At 32.7% G+C, this 22,389-nt stretch overlaps 3 protein-coding genes across 7 annotated transcripts; all 3 read right to left on the reverse strand.

Annotated features, from left to right (window-relative positions):
- Positions 1-99: 99 nt before the first annotated feature.
- Positions 100-7,499, reverse strand: LOC110630824 (E3 ubiquitin protein ligase RIN2). Of its 5 annotated transcripts, none has more exons than XM_021778420.2 (14): positions 7,264-7,499; positions 6,279-6,660; positions 5,544-5,621; positions 5,002-5,088; positions 4,780-4,901; positions 3,956-4,052; positions 3,737-3,842; positions 3,007-3,141; positions 2,760-2,917; positions 2,510-2,647; positions 2,363-2,430; positions 2,047-2,271; positions 937-1,318; positions 100-392 (listed from the first exon to the last, which is right to left on the reverse strand). In XM_021778420.2, exons 2-14 carry the CDS (start codon positions 6,519-6,521, stop codon positions 336-338), a joined length of 1,896 nt encoding a protein of 631 aa, XP_021634112.1. In that variant the 5' UTR covers positions 6,522-6,660; positions 7,264-7,499; the 3' UTR covers positions 100-335. The 5 variants fall into 5 exon arrangements, with proteins under 5 accessions (XP_021634112.1, XP_021634113.1, XP_021634114.1 ...); XM_021778421.2 differs by having other exon boundaries at positions 100-409; XM_021778422.2 differs by lacking the exon at positions 3,007-3,141.
- A 1,974-nt stretch (positions 7,500-9,473) lies between these two features.
- LOC110600356 (putative glycerol-3-phosphate transporter 1) lies at positions 9,474-12,401 on the reverse strand. The gene is made up of 3 exons (XM_021737196.2): positions 12,228-12,401; positions 10,315-11,392; positions 9,474-10,224 (listed from the first exon to the last, which is right to left on the reverse strand). Exons 2-3 carry the CDS (start codon positions 11,315-11,317, stop codon positions 9,659-9,661), a joined length of 1,569 nt encoding a protein of 522 aa, XP_021592888.1. The 5' UTR covers positions 11,318-11,392; positions 12,228-12,401; the 3' UTR covers positions 9,474-9,658.
- Positions 12,402-19,981: 7,580 nt separating this feature from the next.
- On the reverse strand, positions 19,982-21,333 carry LOC110631276 (23.6 kDa heat shock protein, mitochondrial). The gene is made up of 2 exons (XM_021779047.2): positions 20,857-21,333; positions 19,982-20,664 (listed from the first exon to the last, which is right to left on the reverse strand). Exons 1-2 carry the CDS (start codon positions 21,062-21,064, stop codon positions 20,246-20,248), a joined length of 627 nt encoding a protein of 208 aa, XP_021634739.1. The 5' UTR covers positions 21,065-21,333; the 3' UTR covers positions 19,982-20,245.
- Positions 21,334-22,389: the final 1,056 nt, after the last annotated feature.

Consider the following 22,389-nt stretch of genomic DNA (forward strand, 5'->3'; position numbering starts at 1 on the left):
CATCGATGCTGTTAGGCGAAATCAGAATGCAAGACCGATCTGTACATCTAATATATGATGTGCCAACTTTATTTTTTGCAACAAAAAACCAAACTCGAATACGGTATAATTTGCCCTTTTTTCCCTTCTTTTATAAAATAAACATTTGATATATACACAGGATGAAGCTTGTTGATGTTTGAAAAAAAGGCAAAAATGAGATGAAAAGAAAACGGTTGGGGGGTCATTGAACGAGCTCGATTAGAGCACAGCTTCAGACCTTCCGATATTTGGTGTACAGAGGACAGGTTTGACTACTTGAAGCACATTAAACCATGTCATGACATTTACCCATTTCACATCTGGAGAAGATTGTTCACAGTAACTGTCACAGAATTTGTTCGCTGCAAGTCCTGCAAAGTTTAATGCACTGGATTCACAAGTCACAAAATAGTGGACTCAAGTAACTGAAGGAGGAAAAAGAAGCAGAAGAAAAAAGGGCCTACTCTCGTATGCTAACGAAGTTTGTCCGAGAATAATATGTTTCAGCACAGTGACCATAGTTCTAATTTATAAGCCAAAATTGACAGTTTCACTAAATTTTAGATTTGTGTTTTGGACACACATTTCCAATCTAGCACCGACAAAAATGGGTAGAAACTATTATAATAATAGTTAGTAACAAAATGGGTTTTCTGCCTCCATCCTATCAGATTACAAACAAAAACACAGGATTGTAGTTTTTTGCGGAACTATTCAATGCGTCAGTGACTAGTCACACGACAGCAAAAACTAAATGAAAAACTTTTAAGTACAAAAGTACATACTCCTACTTGGCTCCTGGACACGCACACACACACATCTTCATAGAACACAAGAGATATACTAACAAAATATGGACAATTAATTAAAACACCCTTTTGGAACCCATGTGTTACAAGTAAATTCAAGCCATACCTGAAGTATCACCTCATCTGGAATGTGAGGCAAAACTTCCCGTACTGTCTCAACCATGGCAAGCATGTTTACTATATTGTCACTTGCAGAGCGTGTGGCAGTCCTTATGTGTAAGCCTCCAGAACCTCCACCTGATCTTCCAACAGTGGTAGGAGTGACAGAAGACCCAGATGCAACAGCTTGAGCAGGATCCATGGGCCACAGAGTCCAAGCAGCATCCTCAAGGGCAGTCTGCGCATAGGTTTCTCCAACAGATGCAAGATGTCTCATCATCATTTGAACTCTCCCAAGTCCCACTGATCTCACAGCAGTAGAGGGACCAGCTCCATCTACTCCCTGGCCAGGCCAAGCGTGCAGCCAACTTGAATCTAAACCTGCTGTTCTATAGACCACTCACCAAGAACAAAGAGCTATTACAATGTTACCACCATAGCAACAGGAAAAAAGAGAGAGACAGGCAGTTGGTTTTTGAACCACATTCTATGCAATGAGTATTTGCCATTCACATCAATAACTTTGATGAAAGAGAATATAATTTGTTTAGATATTTGAAGCCAGATAATATTCCAGGCATCTGAAAGGCAAGATATCTTTTATCTTTGGTCGAGACCCTAAGCAAATAGACATTGTACATGTAATGGAATTTATATAACAAGGATAGGAAGCAATGCTTGGTTAAAATCAAATAGAACATACAATAGATCAATGGGTAACAGCAGAGAATTAGATAAGTTACAACTGTCATAAACATAAAAGCTTTTGAACTCTCTGGTAAAGGAGTAGACCCACGATACAATTCTATTCAGTGTTGTTGCAATTGTCATTGTAGTGAAAAGAACCCTCGCAAAAACTTCAATGAAAAACAACTAAATATTACTTTTGAAGTGCACTTAGGAAGCCATAAAATTTACAAAATAATATGCGCAAAAAAGTTTCCAACTGCAGTTTTTACTTTTAAAAAAATAAAATAAAATTCTAACTTGGTACTTTTCCTAAAACCAAAAGCAGACTTGCCAAATTTAGTTGAACCCTAAAGAGGAAATTATTGCTAGTTATTGTGAACATTGGCCAAAAAAAAAAAATTAAAACAGGTTGAGTAAGATTTTGAACCTCCAAGGGCTGCCTTCTATGGAAGCACGAGTCTGATTTGGGAATACACCAGCAGGTAGAATAGGTGGTGTTTGCTGATCAAGCCTTTCACTTAATTGACGAGCAAGCTGTTCATCAGTTAAAATGTCTCCACCATGATGATTTGCTTCATTGTCAGGTCTGCCTATAAAAAGTGGCTTTCGGCAAGTGGGACATGAATACAATTCATTTAAACCCTGATCCAACCTGGAAATGGTTCAGTGATATTCAACTACTATGCACCATACACTATGCAAAGCCCACAAATATTTTGGGGGAAGATAACTCTACGTCGTACCAGGATCTCAAGCATGCAAGATGAAAAAGGTGTCTGCAATATAGCTTCTTTGCCTTAGCCATAGGTTCCTGTTATATGCCAATGACTTATATTTCAAGGCTCCAAATGGAAAACTAAAAGGGAAAGGAAGGAAAGAACTAAGTGTACCCTGCAGATAGCACATTCATCATCATATGCTCGTAGCTCTTCAGATGTTGCATCTGGAAGTGCAGCATGAAGAGCACCTAAAGCTGTTCTTAGTTTAGCATATCCTCTTACACGCTTTATAATCGCACTAAGCAAGGCCTGCATAAAATTACAGGCTCTGTCAATAGAAAGGCCATGAAACTGCAGTGAGTATAATAATCAGGCATGGGATGCTAAAGGGTCCCTGTAACCAGCAGAATAAGATGATTACACGTATATTCAAAAAAAGGACTGCATCCACTAGATGAAGTGCCACGCCATGAAGCCACCATATATGCATGTAATGACCAAGTGCCATTAACAAAGTTGCCATGTCAAGGGAAAATCCTAAGTTCCGGATAAGAATGCTTTTCCATTCAGACAATGAACCTGCAGCAGTACCCCCTATCAGAAGATACTAGCATTTACTTCCACTAAAAGAATGGTAAATTTAATTGAAAGAAAGAAGAAAGGACCACTTTGAAGCAAGGGTTTGCTGGCCACAACACAGTGCATGCAGAAAGCAGCTTTGAATGGCATAATTGATCTACACACGCGCAAATAGGTGCCAGTAGACCCAAGTTTGGATTGCACCAACTGCAGGTTTACTTGCACTACCAAATAAGTTGCTTTAGCAACTGTAGTTGTGGATGGTTGGGGCCAAAAGCCCATTTAGCCAAACAAACTGCAGTACTGAATGGGGATCTAAAGCACAAAGCATGTCCAAGAGAAAAGTGCATTATCAAGGACACAACAAGCTTTTAGCTGACCAGCTAGGTGCACATTAAAAGGCTTTATAGTCTTTTAATAAGATGCTCTTTATCAACATTTCTTACAAATAATTGTTGACTACTTGAACATTCTCACTGCATCCAATGCATTACCATGCTCTCCAATTTTCTTGGCAGATAGTATCTCAAAAACCTCGAAGACCAAGCAATAAGATTACTCCTAAAGCACACAAACTGCAAAGTAGAGGCCCCTCCCTCTCTCTATCTATATACTAGCTTCCTATTGCAGATTCTCAATGTTTCTCTAGCAAATAATTTCCCCTCACCTCTTTAAAATGCACGCTTTATTTCGCCTAGGACCTGCATTTTTAATGCTTTGGGCATACCCACTTAGAGATCTTTGGCACTTTAGTTCCACAGAACTGCCACAACGCATACAGCTAACTTTCACACACCATAGCAAAAATTTCATAAATACCTGCAGCTACTGCATCAAAAAATTTGAGCCTTTGACAATTTGTGCTATTCCCTGTAGAATGATAAAGCCAAATATCAAGCAACTGAAATCCATGTACCAACATTGCCTACAGTAAAAATTAACAGGGGGTCAATATCACTTGTACTGATTCATAAAGTACAAAAGCAATAAACAGCTTGCCTCATCAACAAAGAAGAAAACATTTGCCCCAAATATTACCTGCATAGTCTCAAATGCAATACTGAAGGGCTCAAAGAACAATAGCAGAAAAATGGATGAATTCAATGTTTTGTATATCACCAAACACAGCCTAATCCTGTAACCACCAAAATAAGCATAAAGAAACATTTTTAGTACTATCCAAATTCATGTAAAAATGAAGTCAAATATTTGTATATCAGTTAAAAAAAAGATCTAAAGGAGAAAAATAAGTTAAAACAATCTCTATCCTATCTGCAAAATGTGAGTCCATTGTGATTGTGAAGCAGCATTGCCTTCTGGACCTGTTGAATTTAGAAGTTACATTGTTGGTAGGACATCAACTCTTTATGAGGCTCCTTAGTATTTAGGACTGATAATTTAAGCAAACAATCCAGTCCTAATCTTTCCACCCTCATTGTCTGTCTTTCTCAGCCATTAGTTCACCATCTCACACACCTCTCTATTCTCGGCCCATCACAGCTACCACAACTACTTCTATTGAATTGATACATGTGACCACTAAACAAGAAAGATAACAATTTCCATAGCCAGAAGAAACTAAAGAACTTCTGTTTTGCTTATCAAAAACAATGTACTTAGTGCTCCTGCTTTCTAGTTTCTAATTTGGCTCTAATGGACAACTGCTGCATGAGAATTTAGTTCCATACCAAAGCCAACTATTATTTTTTTTCCAGAAGAAATACTAACACCCAGTATAAAATTTAAACAATTAGGTTCACTGTTTCTCATTCAGTTTGACTGTCAATATTACAGAAACAAAGGAATGCGATGCAGTTCCTAAACCACACTTAACAGTAAATGATTGAGATTCTAGAGACTACCAGAAGAAGTCAACTGAAAGGACCAATAACAGTGCTGAATACACACGAAAATAAGTCCATGGCATTGCAGAAGGAGATGCATTCAGACGTTCAAGTCTATCTCTTGCCAAAGCTTGAAACATCTGTACAGATACAACGTCAGACATTTAAGGATGCCTTGTAGCAATTTATTATTTCTGTGACTGAAACAGCATAACCATCATAAAGAATTATGTCACATACCTTTAAAGAACAAAGAACAATCAACCAGATCGACCACAAGCCTACTTGAAATATTGTTGCTGGAATCACCAATGGCAGAAACGTTCCCTGTTAAACATTCATCAACAAAAATATAGATTTGTTTAATCACAACGATACACCAAGAAAGCAATGTATATATGTAGCATATTCAAACACGAATAAATAAATAAATAAACTTCAAAAATCAAATCAGACAACCCTTATAACTAATATTACTACCCAATACCCATCAAACTGTTCCCAAAACAATTGGGGGGGTGGGGGGAATGCAGGGCAAAAAAGCCTTTCTAGGTTATCAAGATTTTGGGAAATAGAAGGCTCACTTAACACTTCAAGTGAGATCTTATCCTCTAAAGTGTTTTTATTGAATTTGTTGCTGCAACAACTCCTGAATTTTGACCCGACAATAAGAATATCTAAGGGCGCAATGCAATAAACTAAAACAAATTAGCACATCAATAGCACCATAAATGAGAATGAAATATGTTCCTCCACTCCAGTTGCTCAGTAAGAAATTTTACCTTGTAAACAACATAATTAATAAGACGTTCCATCAGTTTTCGAGCTTCAGCAGGGTATAATTCCACAAAGAAAATAGTCTGCATATTGATACAAAACCATAACCATCAAAAGTGACATAATACATAAAAAAGCAAATGCATCATAATAACTATATCAAAGTGGGGGGAAATTCCACAATATAAATACAAAAATTAAATTTGAATAAGCTCCTTTGTCAGGGAGCTGGTGCAACTGTTGGTGTCACTTTCAATAGCTAAGGCTCAACGGCAGAACTCTTTATCTAAAGAATATGTTTTCTTAAATCCACCAGCATCTAAAGCATGTCGGTTTACTTTAAAATATAATGGCAATGGAAATTGAAATCCAAATGGACATCTTAAACCCAATGTCTTCAGCAAATGAAAATTTCTTTCAGAGCAGCAAACTAAAGCCAAAGCATAGGGTAGTGTATATTTCACTTTTAGGGCTTGTACAAGTTAAATATGAAAAACTGTTTAAGATCAGAACATCTTAATTATGGGTGATTACAGTAAAAAATAATCAATTTTGCAAAGTTTTCTTTTTGTTTGAATTGAACACAAGTCAGACCAGGTTGTTAAGGGAAGATTTCTAGCGTTTGAATGGGCAGTCTGGTTTTCAATGAAATTGCTTGCATCTGAACTGATGAGGACTTGATCACTAGGAAACCATGATTGTGAATATCTAATATGTGAAACCCAGAACATCAAACTGACCTTAAGACAAAGATTGAGTAGAATGAATGCATTAAATAAAAAATTTGCCAACATTCCAGTAGTGGCATAAGAATCCAGCAGCAACTCAAGAGCACGGTTGGCATTGTCTAGGCTAATAAAATTTTCACTAATTATTAAGCCATCTGATTTTAGTTTGTCCACCGACAGTTCTGTCCAACATTGTAGACCCACAAAGCTCAGAGCTGTGGACACTGCTGAAATTGCTAAATAACCCACACCCATTGGTAATAAGCAGAGCCCCTCCTCAATACCCAACTCCAAGATTCTTAATAAGAACACTACATTAGCATGATTCTTCCCGGCAATGATCCCTAATTTGCATTGACGTGCAGAGAATAAGACGCGTCAAGTGGGCTCAAGGCTGTCCAAAATCAACATATTTTAAAATAAATAACTGTAGAAAAAAAAACATAATAAACATGTAGAAGGAGTGATTAGTCATATGATTATCTGAAATAATAATAATAATAATACAAAGAAAAAAAGTAGAAGAAGATACTTATATTATGTGATTACAAAACAAATTGCAGAGCATACAAGAAGCGATTAAACAATTTAAGCGTTTCATTGCCAGTCTCAATTGAGAGCAATTTCTCAGCTACCTTGAGCCTAATTAATCTAAATGCAATGAAATTTCAGAATCCATATAAACATAAAGAGCCAAAGCGTTAAACTAACAATTAAGTGCAAGAGATCAATTCCAATTCATTTTATAGCTCCATAAACACAGAAACACAAATAAGCCTTAAAATATCACTATAAAGATGGAGAAAATGAGAAATGAACCCTAGATTTTGAATCCAAAAAAGAAAACACAGCAAACATATGAGAGAAAATTAATGAAAGAAACAACTAGGACAATGATTAGGTGACATGAGGAATACAAAAGAATTCTCAATCGGCAAATAACTTGTTGAAATAAAATTGAAAATTAACAAAAATTGATTGGAAGAAACTTAAGAACCTGATTCGATTTGAGAAGGAGGTCAAAGACAAACTAACATGGCGTCGGTGGCAGTCGTATTCTGCATCCCACCATTTTTCCTTTTTCTTTTTCTTTTTTTTTTCTTTTTTCTTTTTCCTTTTTCCTTTTTCCTTTTTCCTTCTCCTAGAGAAAGGAACAGCAAATACCAAGAGGCAATAGTTTAGAGAGGAAGGAAGAGAGAGACTGGGGTGCTCTGTTTTTGCGGGAAAGCGAAAGCCATATCCTTAAATAAAAAAAACAAAAGAAAATACTGTCATTATGTACATGTTACAATAAAATAAAATATCCACTTTTTTATGAAAAATGTTCTCAATAATAAAATATCTATCTTTTATTTATACGTAAAAAAACATTAAAAAAAAAAATTCCCAATTACCAGGGTTAATTCTCAATACTAGGGAGATCCATGTTCCTGTGAGGGAGGAAATATTGTTTTTATGCACCGTTGGACTTGGAGCATTCTTATAATTTTCTGAGACTGTTTATGCCTCTCCATCCTCGGTGACTTAACCATAAAACAACTCACTGCAGCTTAAAACCATTTTTTTTTAATAATAAACTCGAAGGCTCACAGTAATTTACATAAAAACAACGTTACTTAACTTAGGCGATGGTCGTCTTGTCCCAGCTCCATTGTTCGTCTTCTTACTGGGCCGGAGTGACAAACGATGCGTTTGATCTTAAAGATAGGCTTAATCAAGCTACGCGCTCATTCAATTTAATTTAAAATTAAATTAAATTGAATAAATTAAAAATTAAAAATTTAATATTTATAAAATTAAATTAATTTAAAATAAAAATTAATTTAAATCAAATCAATTTAATTTAATTTATTTTTATTTTATTAATTAAATTTTTTAATAAATTTTATTTATATTTATTTTTAATAACTTAAAATTTAATTAAAATATTTTAATTTTAATTATTATTTAGTTTTCTTATATTATCAAAACTAATATATTATTATTAATTAGTTCAGTATGAATTTTTTAATCTTTTTAAATAAAATTAAATTAAATTAAAATAATTAAAAATTTTAAAATTAAAAATCAAACTAAAATAATAAAAAAAATTTAAAATAATTTAATTCAGTCTATTTTTTCTATTTGAATTGAATATTGTTTATTCTAAAAATCAATCAATCAGATCTATCGAGTTTTACTCTTATTTGATGAAATATTAAAATATATAATTAAATCAAAAATTAAATTTTTTGTTAAATGAATATTCAACTTTTATATTTTTATTTAATTTTGACTCAAATTTATTTTTTTTATAACTTAGAAAAATATTATATTTATTAATGAGAAAAATATATTTACAGAAATTTCTCATAGATTAAACAAGTTATCTTTTTGTTTTTAAGTAAAGAATGTCTTTTATATAATTTTTACCTAAATAATTTATCAGAATTACCAAATTAAAAAATTATTATTTAATATATGAAAAAATTTATTATTTAATTATTAATTTTAAAAAAATATATTAAAATATGTCTGATATTTTAAAAAATTTATTAGTTAAATTTTTATTAATTTTAATTTTTAAATATTTTATTATTTAATTTATATAATTTTTAAAAATTCATTGGTAAATTCTCATATTTTTAAAATTTTAATAATAAATTTTTTTTAAAAGTATTTTAAAATTTTTTATAATATTTAACCGTTAAAATTAATATAATGATTAATTAATATATTTTTAAAATATTAAAAATATTTTAATATATTTTTAAAATAAAAAACTAATGAATGAATTTTTCATAATATGAAAACTGAATAATAAATTTTTCTTGAAAAAAAATTCTCGCCTGTATAAAGGAAATTATCAGGTCGAGATCTGACCAACATATCACGGCATGACTCAGCTCCTGGTGTCTTATTAGGCTCGGCAAAGTCAAGGCAATTGATTCACACAAGGTTTTGGACGTGACTTTTGTTTTGTTTCCCATAAGCTCCAATATTTACATGATAATTTCACACTTTTTAAAGTGACATTCCAACATTTTCCTCTGCAACTTTACATGATTCAAAAGAGTCTTGTGTAGTAGTTGGCACCAACTTCAGCATCCATCTGGCTTTTGCTAATTGCTGATGTTAATTTGATGGGTTGTGGGAATCGCAAATTGCCAAGTGCTAAACCTGCCCTGCCAGGAGCCACACAAGTTGAAGAACAACTACTATGTGAAATATTCCAAATCTTAGTGCTTATTTATCTTTCCGAGCATTAGCATAACATTACCATCTCACTTTTGGTGTTTCATTTTCAGACGCATGTTTCGCGATTTACGAAATGATGCTGTCCAAAGTTTGACAAATTTTACTCGTATTCCAAGGTTGTAACGTATCTTAAATTTTTACTCATATTCTACAAATCACGCATCAAGCTGAATTGATGGTGCGACTGATGCTGAAGATGTTTGAGACCTTGATTCAGCGATTATTGCAGCTACTTCAGCTATAACAAGTCTAGTCAGAAGCAGACCAGCAATTAAAGCTGCACCCATTAGCATTATGAAAACTGCACTCCAGCTAAACGCAGAAATATAACCTGTTAGTAAAGGTCCAATTGCAGCCCCGACTGAGCCTGTGCCATCTATAATTGCTGTAACTGTTGCCAATGCCCTTGAGTTCCCTTTCAAAGAACTGTGGGTTCCTAAGTCAGCTGAGACTGCTGTTGTTATAAGAGCGTAAGGCCCATTCACCAACATGCCGGTCAGGAACATAAGGGCAATATTTACAGCCAAGGAAATATGTCCATAGGTTCGGTAAAAGAAGAGAGCAGGGATTGCACAGTACATGAAGCTTGCTGCAGTAATGGCCCTGCCACCTAAGCGATCAGAAATGTGCCCAGCTAAGATTCCTCCAATCACCCCTCCTACATCAAACAATGTTGACAAGTTCCCAGCCGCGCCACTCGATAAGTACTTTCCATCAATAGCTGCAATATTGACAAACCGTTGATTTAATATATATAAGGAAGGCTACCACAACACACAACAAATTAAAAAAGCCAGCAAGTCCAAATTACCTGTGTGGCTAATGTAGAAAGGAAGCCAGTAAAGAAATGTGTAAGCCACCAACTTTGCAAAGAAAAGGCAAAGAGCAAACGGGGCAACCCCTGGAATTTTCCATGCTTGAATGAACCCAACTGCTGTCTCCTTAACCTCAGAGTGTGATCCTAAAAGAGGCACTGTAACTTCCTCTCCAGTTTTCCTTGGAGAATGTAATTCATCTTCATCTCTGTCAATTCCAACAGATTCAGGACTAACAGGAAGAAACAAAAACACCACCAAGCCTATAAAAGCTATAAGGAAACCAGGCATGACAAATGACCAGCCCCATCCATAGCTCAACATTGCAGCAGCAATCAAAGATCCTGAAATGTTCCCAACAGAGGTGTGAGCATTCCATATACCCATAATTAGTCCTCTCTTGCTTTTCCCAAACCAGTTTCCGACCACAGCAACCACTGAAGGCCAACCGGTTGACTGGAACAAACCAGCAACCATTTGCATTATCAAGAAGTAGTAGAAGTTATGTACATTTGCCCAATATCCAACACCGAACAGCGAAGTAAATAAACCGGTTCCAATCATTCCTATTGTCAAAAAGATCCTTAAATTCATCCTATCACCTATATGTCCAGAGAAATACATTCCTATGGCATATATAGACAGAAAAGATAGGTCAAGTTCACCAAGCAATGCAGTGCCATCTGATCCATTAAATGGAGCCCAACCATCTCCAACTGCCCATGAAAATCTTCTTTCTTCTGGTTTGCTTAAGTAAGTTATTCTCCAGGGAACAAAATTCAAACCCACACCAAAAGTTTGAGGATCAAGGGTACTCTTGACAATGCTTGTGGTTTTTCGAGCAGCATGGTAGCTAGCATATGCGAAAAATGTTACAATCAAAACAATGGCTTGATAGGTTTTGTAGGAAAGTCTGTTTTTGTTAACGCATTCTAAGAATTGAATTCCATAGAGTTTGTTTTGATTTCTCTCAGGTACTGGTTCTGATAATGAACCCATGTATAAAACCTCAACTCTGCAAGGAATGAACAGGAATTGGGGGCTTTATCTGCCTTTCTTATACAATGCAAAAATCTGTAAAGCACACAAGTGGAATATTTCAGAGGAGATACAGTTAAAAAAATGGAAAAAAAAAAAAAAAAAAAAGCTTCAGATTCCGGAAATTAATATATCATAGATTGTGCTAAATTAAATAAGCAATTTGTATCTTACAAGCAAGTTTAAAACAATAAAAGAAATCAAGCGGTATTAAGCCTTAACATCATCGTTTATATTAGATGTAAGATTTTAATCTCTAACTTTTTTTTTTTGGAAAAAAAAGCCGCAATTTCTCCGTTAACAGCAAAGCTTTCAACGGATTCAGATATCACTGAGATCATCTTGAAAGTCACGTCAAATTTGATTCGGTTAAAATAAGTATTAATAAACAGAAAAAAATTCTCACAATTCCCAAGGAGAAACATTAAGGTTTACTTTTATTACACACAAATCGGATTAACAAAAAAAACTGCTAGATTTATAAGAGAATGAATTCAGAAAAGTACACAATCCATAAACACCAGAAGCAGAGATCATTGACAATCGAACAGAAGATACTTCACCAATAAATAAACCAGAAAAGGAAATCGTTAAAAACCTGAAACATTCACTGCAGAGCAGTTTCGTTTAAAAAAAAAACAAATTCATATTTAAGGGGAAAAAATTCAACAATCAAAGACAAACCCAAGAATTTTTCGGTCGGAATTTGACTTTTAAGACATCCCTATTTATATCCCAGAAAAACTCAATAAAGAAAATCAAAATGCCAATAGAAGAGATCAAAAGAAACAAATAAACTAAACAAACGTAATTGTCAATCACACATGAATACAAGTTAAAACAGACATATATACTGAAGTAATATATGTACCTCTTGGTCTGCGATAGATGAGCTCGCTTTCAGTTGATGTTGTCACTTTCTCTCTATTTAAAAAGCAATCACTTTCTCTCTCGTTTCACTCTTCCTAAAGAAACTCGAGCTCCTCTTTCTCTCTGGTTTTTCATTTGCTTAACGAACAGAAACGCTGCATACTTGTAGTGACAACGGCTGGATTCTTAAGCTAAACGTTAATAATAAATTATTGGTGGGAAATACCGGTTTTATCCATGGTCAACATTTAGATTAACCTGATTAAAATGACGCAAATGCCCTCGGTAACCTCGACAAGTAGGTGTAGACGAACGTGCTTGCTTCTCCCTGCATGTTTTGTTGCATTCGCCCACTGTTAGTTGACATGAATAGCATATTTTATTGTCAGTTTATTTAATTTCACTTAATTTTTACACAAATATTTTCAAAAATAGTTGAATGATTTTGTTATAAGCAAGGTTAGAAAAATCAAATATCGTTAGAAATAGGACGGAGAGTATCATTGGTAAAATATTGCAGAAAATTTTAGTTTATTTCTAAATTTGTGTTGCACACCGTATATGTTTGATAATTTTCCTTTTAGACGCCCCGCCCGAGCTCACTGCCCACTGGCAAATACTGGTGAGAATTAGATTTATTGTTGCGGCGGGAGCTTGATTTGAACGCCGATGGGATTCGATCCATCAATTTCATTTGGGGAACTCCGTCGCTAAAACCCACTGGCTGTTAGTTCGAGGCCCATGGTCGAAGAAGGCGGCATCTCAACCTTAAAAGGGGTATTCTCGTAATTCCACGTGGTGTATCCATTTATATTTAATTATTGAAGGGCATTCGCATATTCGAATATCTGAAAAGAATAATACTTTACGTACAGCGTACATACACCTGCGGAAAAAATATATTATGTACTCTTTTCCTTGCCTACTATTGGCTAATGTACCAGTTTCCACAACAAACGCATAAACTCACTCTTGGCTGTGAAAACATCGATGGAATTTAATTAATTTAAAATTTTAATTTAATTTTTTATTTAATTTAATTCATTTCAATTTTTAATTTTAAAATTTTTAATTATTTTAGTTTGATTCAATTTTGATTAAAAAAATATTAAAAAAATTAAATTGAATTGATTAATGATAATAATATATTATTTTTAATAATGGAGAGAAATTAAATTATATTAAAATTAAAATATTTTAATTCAATTTTAAAATATTAAAAATAAAATGAAAAAAATGTAAAAAAATTTATTAAAAATCAAAATTAATTAAATTAAATTGAATTGAACTGAATCAGATTGATTCGGTTCGATTTAGTTTCTGATCAAAATAGATTCGATTCAATTTTTATTAATATTAAAATTTTAATTTTCAGTTTATTTAATTTGGTTCGATATTAAATCGAACCAACCGAATGCTCATCTACTGGCTCACAATAAAGAAAATCATATAGTTAAAATAATTTAAATTACTGTAATATTTTATTTATACATTTATTATTTACACGAAATGGGTTAAACAGATAATTACTTTGCAATAATTTGATAGAAATCTCTCTGAGCCTAGTGACAAGTACGTGAAATTGAGTTTTGAATGGATGGAAAATAAGAATATAAAGGAGAAAAATAATTTGAATTTCATTTTTTCTCTAAAAAAAAAGAACCTTAGGTCATTATGATTATACATATAGTTTCATATAAGATAATAACAAATATAAATAATTAAATGCCTAGTAAAATAATGATTAATCAGTAAATTTTAAGTAATTTTAATAATTATATAAAAAATTTTATTAATTTGTGATTTTAGTTTGATAATATATGTTATCCTTTGTGATAGATTAGACACAGATGGGTTGGCTCTGTGGAGAATGGTTGCGTTGTCTGTTTTAGAAAAAGGAAGGAGGAAAGCACGTGGAAATTTCACTTTCTGGCTTGTTGCAATCGTGAATCGCGCTTGTTTGATTGATTTAATTATCGACGGATGAAGATGAAGATATTCATATAGCCTCCTTAATTCTTTTTTGTATTTTTTTAAATGACACTTTTTTTTATCTATTTAGGAGGTAGCTTACTTCGCTAATTGTGCATTCAATCTAAAAAGCGTGCTGTTTTTCTTTTTTCATGATCTCCTTCAGCAATATGACTGTTAGGTTTTTGATATCCGCTCTAAAATGAGTCTTGAAAAAAAAAAATTTTAAACTCATTAGAATTCACGAATTAGACCAATTCATTAATATATTTTTTAATTTGTAATTAATTTATATCGAGCTGACCGAAAGTTTAAATTTGTCAAAAATAACTTAACTTATTTAATGTAATGGAGAGTAGAAAAGCATATCAGTTATATCGCGACTCTATCAACACACGCCGAAATAAAATTAAATGGCCATCTAGGGAGAATGGACAAATAGGTATACTACGATTCTAGGTAACAGAGACGGGTAGCACTGTTATAGAATGACAATTATGCGTCACTCGAGGATAAGAGAAAAATAAATAAAAGAGTGATACGTGATCCTCCAAACTAAATTTTTTCATACACGGAAATTCTATTCTCTCTAAATCTCAAAACATCAAATAGTAAAAAAAAATATTTTAAATAAACCCTTATCTTTAGAAATAAAAATTTTATAATTTAAAATAAAAATCAATTTTTTTAGTCAAAGATAATTGAATTGAATTATTATAAATTTTTTTATTCAAAAACAAATGCATAATTGATTGAACAATTAAGTAAATATTTACGAATTTTTAAAAAATATTATGTATTTTTAAATATTTAGGTTACTCAAAAAAGAATTTATAAATATAAAATATTATTGTTATTAACTTAAAATTAAGTAATTTTTAAAAGAAAATTATTTCATTTTCTAAAAGAGCTAGCAAGTCATTGTATGAATTTGAATATGCAATTAAAATTACAAAAATTTTATTCATAAATTCATTAATCTTTATTTATTTATAATCTTATGAACAAATAATGTAATTATTTTATACACAGATTATTAATATTCATTCATTTTTTTAACAATATAATAATATCAAAATATTTTCCCTATGCACCTTATTTTCACGAAACAAGTAGAACATTAGGGAATTAAATTATTTTTCAAATAATTTGGGAATGATGCTTAGAGTAAGTACTAAAAAAATATACGTAGTAATAATAGAACATATCATATAAATAAATAATTTAAAATACTTGTGGGAAAGTGTAAGCATGTTCTCAATTATCAATTATCAAACTTATGAGCTCATATCATCTTTAATTCATTTATCAAACTTACTAATATCTAAATTATTCACTAAAATGATATCATTATACGTAGGTTTAATATTTATTTTTAAAAGTGTTATTATTTTAATAAATATTTTATTTTTCAATAAAAAATTTTTACCTATCGCACCTCAATAATTCAACCATGCGCCATGGCACCGGCTACTGAAAAACTCTCCTTATGATATCTAAAGCTGTATATACTTCAACAATTAATAATTGCTATAAATATTTTCTATTATATCTTAAGATTACTAATTTTATAAAACATTTAAATATATTTATTAAAGTCCACACGTAAAATTAAATTAAATTAAATTTAAATACTATCTAATTAATTATATATCAAAATTAATTTAATAAAATTTTATTAAATTAAATGTCGAATTAGTAGATTAATATACTATTTTTTATGATGTATGAGATTCTTGTATGGACTTGGTGTGTCATTTTATAGGTTTGGTTTTCGTTTTTCTCTCGTTTTTTTTATTTTCTTTTTATTTTATCTTTTAGTAATGTGTAACTATCGTTTTATACTCATACCTTTTACCATATTCACGTTAGCAATACGTACGAATATATTATATCATTTTTTCTCTTCGAACAACCATTTAAATCTATCCACGCCACTTGTATACGATCTCGGGTATCAAGACGTTTCTCTTCCATGAAGGATAACTAGTATTCAGGATTAGGATTTTATGGGTAGATTCGCGTTTAGTCCGGTTTGCCTGGACATCCCTAAACCTACAGGGAGTTTGGAGCCACGTATTGGACTCTCCTCGAGTTTAGACCTGGTCTTTCTAGTTTGGACTTCATCAAACCAGGACGTCTGGAGCCTAATACTCTATTTTCAAGACCGGCTTTTGACCACCATATCGTTAACATACACCCCCACACTTCTCCCTATCTAATTTTTAAATATTTTATTCATCAAACGTTAGTATATAACCCCTATGTTTTTCTTGTGATATTGGCAGCATTTGTCCGAGTCTCTTTTATTTGCATAAGCTCTCATGGGCTTGGGCAATTGTACAAACTCCTTATCCTAGACTACTACGAGCACCTCAACTCTGAATACATTCAATGGTGTGACTTTGGCAGGAACTCGAGGCTGGTAAGGTCTTTGTTCTTTTCTTTCCTATCGGTGTTTGTTTAGTGCCTCCAAGTCCCGGTCCTGTCTTCTCTCCTACCTCTCTTGCCTTCTGTCATCCCTAGCTCTTCCCCTTTCATGAACTGGCTAGTTGTTAAGGTGTCATCCTGCTTATGTACTTTTCAGCTCTCTTCATTAACTCTGACAAAGTGGTAGGGGGCTTTCTGCACAATGATCCTAAGAATTTTAGAAAGGTCGTGCCTTTCTGCATGGCTTCTACTGCTCTTCCCTCATCTAATTTGGGTATTTATAAAGTTTCTAAGTTGGAGCTAGCAACATATTCTCTCAGAGATTCATTTCTCATTTATCTAATGGTGTCTAGATAGTTCGTCTTTCTTTTCACAATGACTCCAATGATGAATCTGCTGATAAATATGTTGAACTACGCTCGAGCCGGTCCTATTAGGGTAGTTGAAAAGATCTTATACCTTAAGGCATCAGACTGAGTCTACAACTCTATAAATGTCTTATAGTTCAACACATACTCTCAAGGGTTTTTTGTCCCGTCATAGGCTGCCAAGGTTGGCATCATGAACTTCTTCGGTATTGTCTCCTGCTGAATTCATTTTAGAAACAGTGATGAAGTCAGCAATAGGGGACTATTGTTGTCTCAAGCCTCTAACTCCATCAACAATTACTCTCTCAATCTTTCTAGCTTCTGATCTACGTCAGTATCTTCCCTTCTAGGCCTCTTTTTTAGGCAGTAACTTCTTTCTAACTCTTCACTTCCTGACCTCTCTGTAGACTCCGATGAGTAGCTCCGTCATTTTCAATGAGCTCTCTTGCTACCTTGCCCCTTACCCGGACTGTTGGCTCGTTTCTCCAAATTGCCTTCCCATCTCCTTCTTTTGTCCTCCCATCTCCTTCTTTTGTCCTCCCACTGCTTTGTTAGTGGATTTGGTAGTTCAATGTGGGTTGGGGCTCATTAAGGTTGAGCCCTTTTGCTATGGGTGGTTTATTAAATGAGGTACTGAGCCCTCTTTGCTGTAACACCTGACTTTAGGAGCGAGCAGTATTCGATTAAAATCGAAAAAATCGATCGAACCGAATTAATTTGAAAATTTGATTTGACTTTTTATTCATTTCGATTCAGTTTATAATTTTAAAAATTTTGGCAATTTCAGTTCGGTTCGGTATTGATAAAAAAAATCAAAAAAATCGAACCGAACCGATTTAGTGATAATTGTATATTATTTTCAATAATATAGAGAGATTAGATTATATTAAGATTAAAATATTCTAATTAAATTTTAAAATACTAAAAATAAAGTGTAAAGAATAAAAAATTATTAAAAATTTAAATCGACCAAATCGAACCGAAACGAATCAGATCGATTTAATTCAATTCAATTTCTGACCAAAATCTATTCGGTTTGATTTTTATAAATACTAAAATTTTAATTTTCAATTTATTCGGTTCAGTTCACCCCTACCTGGCTTAGCCAGTGGATAGTATTTTGTAACTGGAGAACCATATTTTATAGTTTTTTGTCAGATAAGGAGATTTGGGGTGTGCTTCCGGTTGAGCTAGGTGGGAGTTTAGCAATACGGGTAGCTAGTATACTAATGCTATTGGACTAGAGAATGAGAACAGCGGACCTTCCTTATTCGAGTTCAAGTCGTTTGAGGTGATTCTTGTATGGTTTTCACCGTGGTTGGCTCTATGGATCTTAGTGAGTGAATAGAAATGAGAACTTCAGTGATGATAAGGTCTCTTTCGTTCTCACAGATGGTGCCAATTGATATAAAAAATTCAAGAATAAGTCTAGATTCAAAGTATCTTTTTATAAGCGGTGATGATAAGGTCTCTTTCGTTCTCACAGATGACGCCAATTGATATCAGAAATTCAAGAATAAGTCTAGATTCAGAGTATCTTTTTATAAGCTTGATTTTCATTTTTCTATATTCTCTTTCTATTTTATCTTTTAATGACGTGTAATCGCTGTCCTATACTCGTACCCCTTTCATACATTCAAGCTGGCAGTAGTACGAATATACTGTATCCTTTTTTCTCGTCAGGCGGCCATTTAAATCCATTTGCGCCACCTGAATACGATCCTGCATATCACGAGGTCTGCTCTTTCATGAAAAATAGTTGGTATTCAGGATTAGGATCCAACAGGTGGATTTGTGTCGAATTCAATTTATCTAGACAAATCCTGAATCCATAGGATTTAGACCTGTATGTTGGACCCTCCTAAAGTTTAAACCCGATTTTTTTATTTTAAACTCCATTAGATCCGGATATCTGCAGCCCGGCAATCATCACTTTATATATTTTACCATTCATTTAGAATAAAATATTTCATAAAATTTAAATTAAATTTATTTTTGTATACTAAATTTTTTTATTAATAATGTAAAAATTTATTTTTTCTAAAAATAAAATTATATATAATTACATAAAAAAATATTTAAAATTTTTTAAAAATAAATAGCATCAAACGAAGAGTTAATTGCTGCGGAGGAAAACCGCATAAGAAAAACTGAGGATAACATATAATGAAACAATAATAATAAAACAAGATGTGGGAGTGTGAATCAAGCAATTTCAGTTATTTAACTTGATTATCGAGTGCTTAATTTTGTTTAGAGCGGTCAGTAAAGCATAGTGAATTTTTATATTTTTAAATTAGTCACGCTATGATCACGGGACGACTAGCTGGTCCAACCATTCGTATTATCATGAACATCCAATTTAAATATTAAGTACTAATTAATCCCTCACCGCTCTCCAATTAAATTTTTTTAAAAAACAAGTTCATATTTTTCTAGTTTCATTGAGTTGTCTTTGGTCGACGGTGATCGCACCATCTCTATTTTTGTTGTGCGGTAATTTGTTTGTGTGGTTGATCTCTTTTTCGTATTTTTTTTTAAATTTAAATATTTAAATCAGAACATACAGAAAAATTATCTTCAAGAAGCTATATATTTCGAAATCTTAAAACCCTAATTTTCTTTTAAAGAGAAGAACCTACATGTGTCTAGTGAAATATCTTAAGGAATCACCAACACGTCCCGCGATTAATGTGTTTTTATACTAGTGTTACCGTTAATTTTTTCTTACCATATTTGAAATTTAATTTTTTTCAATGTAAAATCTAGAGATCTGATCAGGTCCTACGATTTTTTGAAGCGGGTTAAACGTTTTTGTTTGTGGACTTGTCGTAGCTTCGAGAGGTCACTTTTTTTAATATTAACTTTACTCTATAATACATGCTCCCTTCAAATAAAATAGTATATCCTCAACCTGAATGAGGTTTCCTCACAATCATCATCACCAGTGTCAGATATCAGAATGGATCATCTTCCATAATCAACATTTATAATTAAATAATTATAGATACACCAGGACCCGATTGAATAACGCTCACCATATTAGGATTAATAATGTCAAACACTCACATGAATGCCGCCTTCTCGAAGGCGAGTAGGTGACGAAATATTTTGCCAAGAATTTGATCAAATCGAAGCAGCCAATACTTCAGCATCTATTTCGAGTATTTTCAGTAGTTCTGATATCAATTTGAAAACAAAATTCCATGTGGCTACAACTTGATTCTCTAGTTTTAATTAGAGATCTGTCCTACTCAACCTTGACATGAAATACATCAGCTCTTTCATCCTCCTTCGCCTTGGGCACAACCACCTTCAGCACACCATTCTTCATCTCAGCTTTAATCTGATCAGTCCTATAGACTTTCTCTGGCAGATCTATCCTACCCGTGTACTTCCTGCCGCTCTCTTCCACATCCGATTCCTTGGCTTCCTCACCTTTGATAACCAGAGTGTTCTGTTCCACAGAGACCTTAACATCCTCCTTGTCGAGTCCAGGCATGTCAATGAGGAGTTTCAGAGCGTCATCTGTCTCACGGACATCCCAGCCTCGGCGTACTCCGGCTCCAATGCCTCTGGAGGCAGAGAGGAAAGGATTGTTCATGAATTTGTCCATGGTGTTCAGTAACTGGTTAAGGCTCCGGCTTGGCCAGAATGGGTCCACCACATCTGCATACAAGGAAACAAACGTGAGTAAGAATTTGTTTTTATTCCCAGGTTTGGTCTCCTATAAAAAGACTCCTAATACAAGCTGAGAAATCAGGAACATCATTCTATTACTTCACTGTTAGTTTGGAGTGAAAGCCAAGAGAAAACTAAATAAGAAGATAAACAACTCGGAAAGCTATGAGAAGATGATACCTGAGAAGAAATCGTCTCTAGAGCGCGGGAGGTTGCGTCCATAGCGGCTATCGACTTCAACGCCACGCTCGTCTTCATCGTCGTCGAACTGGCGGGCCACGTTGGTGTTGAAGAGTCGAGAAGCTGATGCTGTTGGGCGGATATAGCGAATAGAGGGAGGGATAAGGTTTGAAGAAACAATCCTCTTCAGAGCGATTGAGGACGCCATTGCTTGGAAACTATAAAAATGGAGATTTGACCTACTGTTTGAGACGGTGAATTCTGTCGACAAGCAGAAGGGAAGATGAGAGCTTTTTTATATTGGACATGGGAGGGGTGCTAGAGTATTCTATGGATCGGGAAGAAAGAAGTTTCTAGAAATGTAGTTTTGTGGTTCGATGATGCTGGAAGAAGGAACACCTCATCAAGCATGAAAAATAATAATATTCGCTTTTAACACATTATTTTCACTTAAATTTAATGGATAAATTTTCATCCATGTGTGAACGTGCAAACACATTACAATTACAATTTAAAATAAAGGAAAAGTTTAAATGTATCAACTTAACTCATATTAAATGTGAAATTATTTATGTAACGAATGTATCTAAAATTAGTGATATTATATTGTCATTCTTAAATGAGTTTTCTGAAGAACTTAAAATTCAAATTTATAAATTTTTTATTGTTTGTTAAGCATTACCATTTTACGGGGATGTATTTAGTTTACTTTTTTATTTGTTAAAAATTATAAAGCACCTTTTTTAAATAATAATAACGGTATTATTATTATTATTATTAAATTTTAATATATTTTATTTGCTATATATTAAAATTTGATTTTTATTAATTATAATAGTAATAATTTTTTTATATATTATTTAATTTTTAATAAAATAATATGAATATAAAATATGTTATGAAAAATAATATTATAGTTATATACTAATATTAAAATGAATCGTGAGCTTAGAAGTTTGTTATCTTTTTGCATTTATACATTGTGTTTGGAAAGTTTGAAAAATAGACCGCTTCAATTCAATTTAACTAATTATTGTATTTGTGGAGTTCAAAATTCTCGTTAAAGAAATACTTTAGAAAAAATAAATTATGTAAAAATATCAGTAATAATTCAATTTAATTACACTCGTAATAAATCAATTTAATTATATAACAACATTTATAATTAAATTATTTTATAAAAAAAAGCGTGTTAAATACATTTAAAAATGTCAATTTCTTTAAATTTTTATTCATTAAAATAATTATAATTAAAAAGTAAAATAAATGCGATTGTATTATCATTATTAGTATCATCATCATCATCGGATTAATAAGTTGCACTAGTAATGTCAAATTTAATTTACTGTTACTAATAAAAAAATATAAGTAACAAGAGAATTCAAATTTTCAATAAACGTGCAACTAAACGATATAAAAATAAAATAATTCGATTTAATAGAACTCTAACAAATTACCCCATATTTAAAAAGAAACATTTATATGTGAAGAGTAATACGGTTTTATAGGAATACAAAAAGCGTCCTTATAGAA

The sequence above is a fragment of the Manihot esculenta genome, chromosome 14 (assembly GCF_001659605.2).
Source record: "Manihot esculenta cultivar AM560-2 chromosome 14, M.esculenta_v8, whole genome shotgun sequence".
Lineage (NCBI taxonomy): Eukaryota > Viridiplantae > Streptophyta > Magnoliopsida > Malpighiales > Euphorbiaceae > Manihot > Manihot esculenta.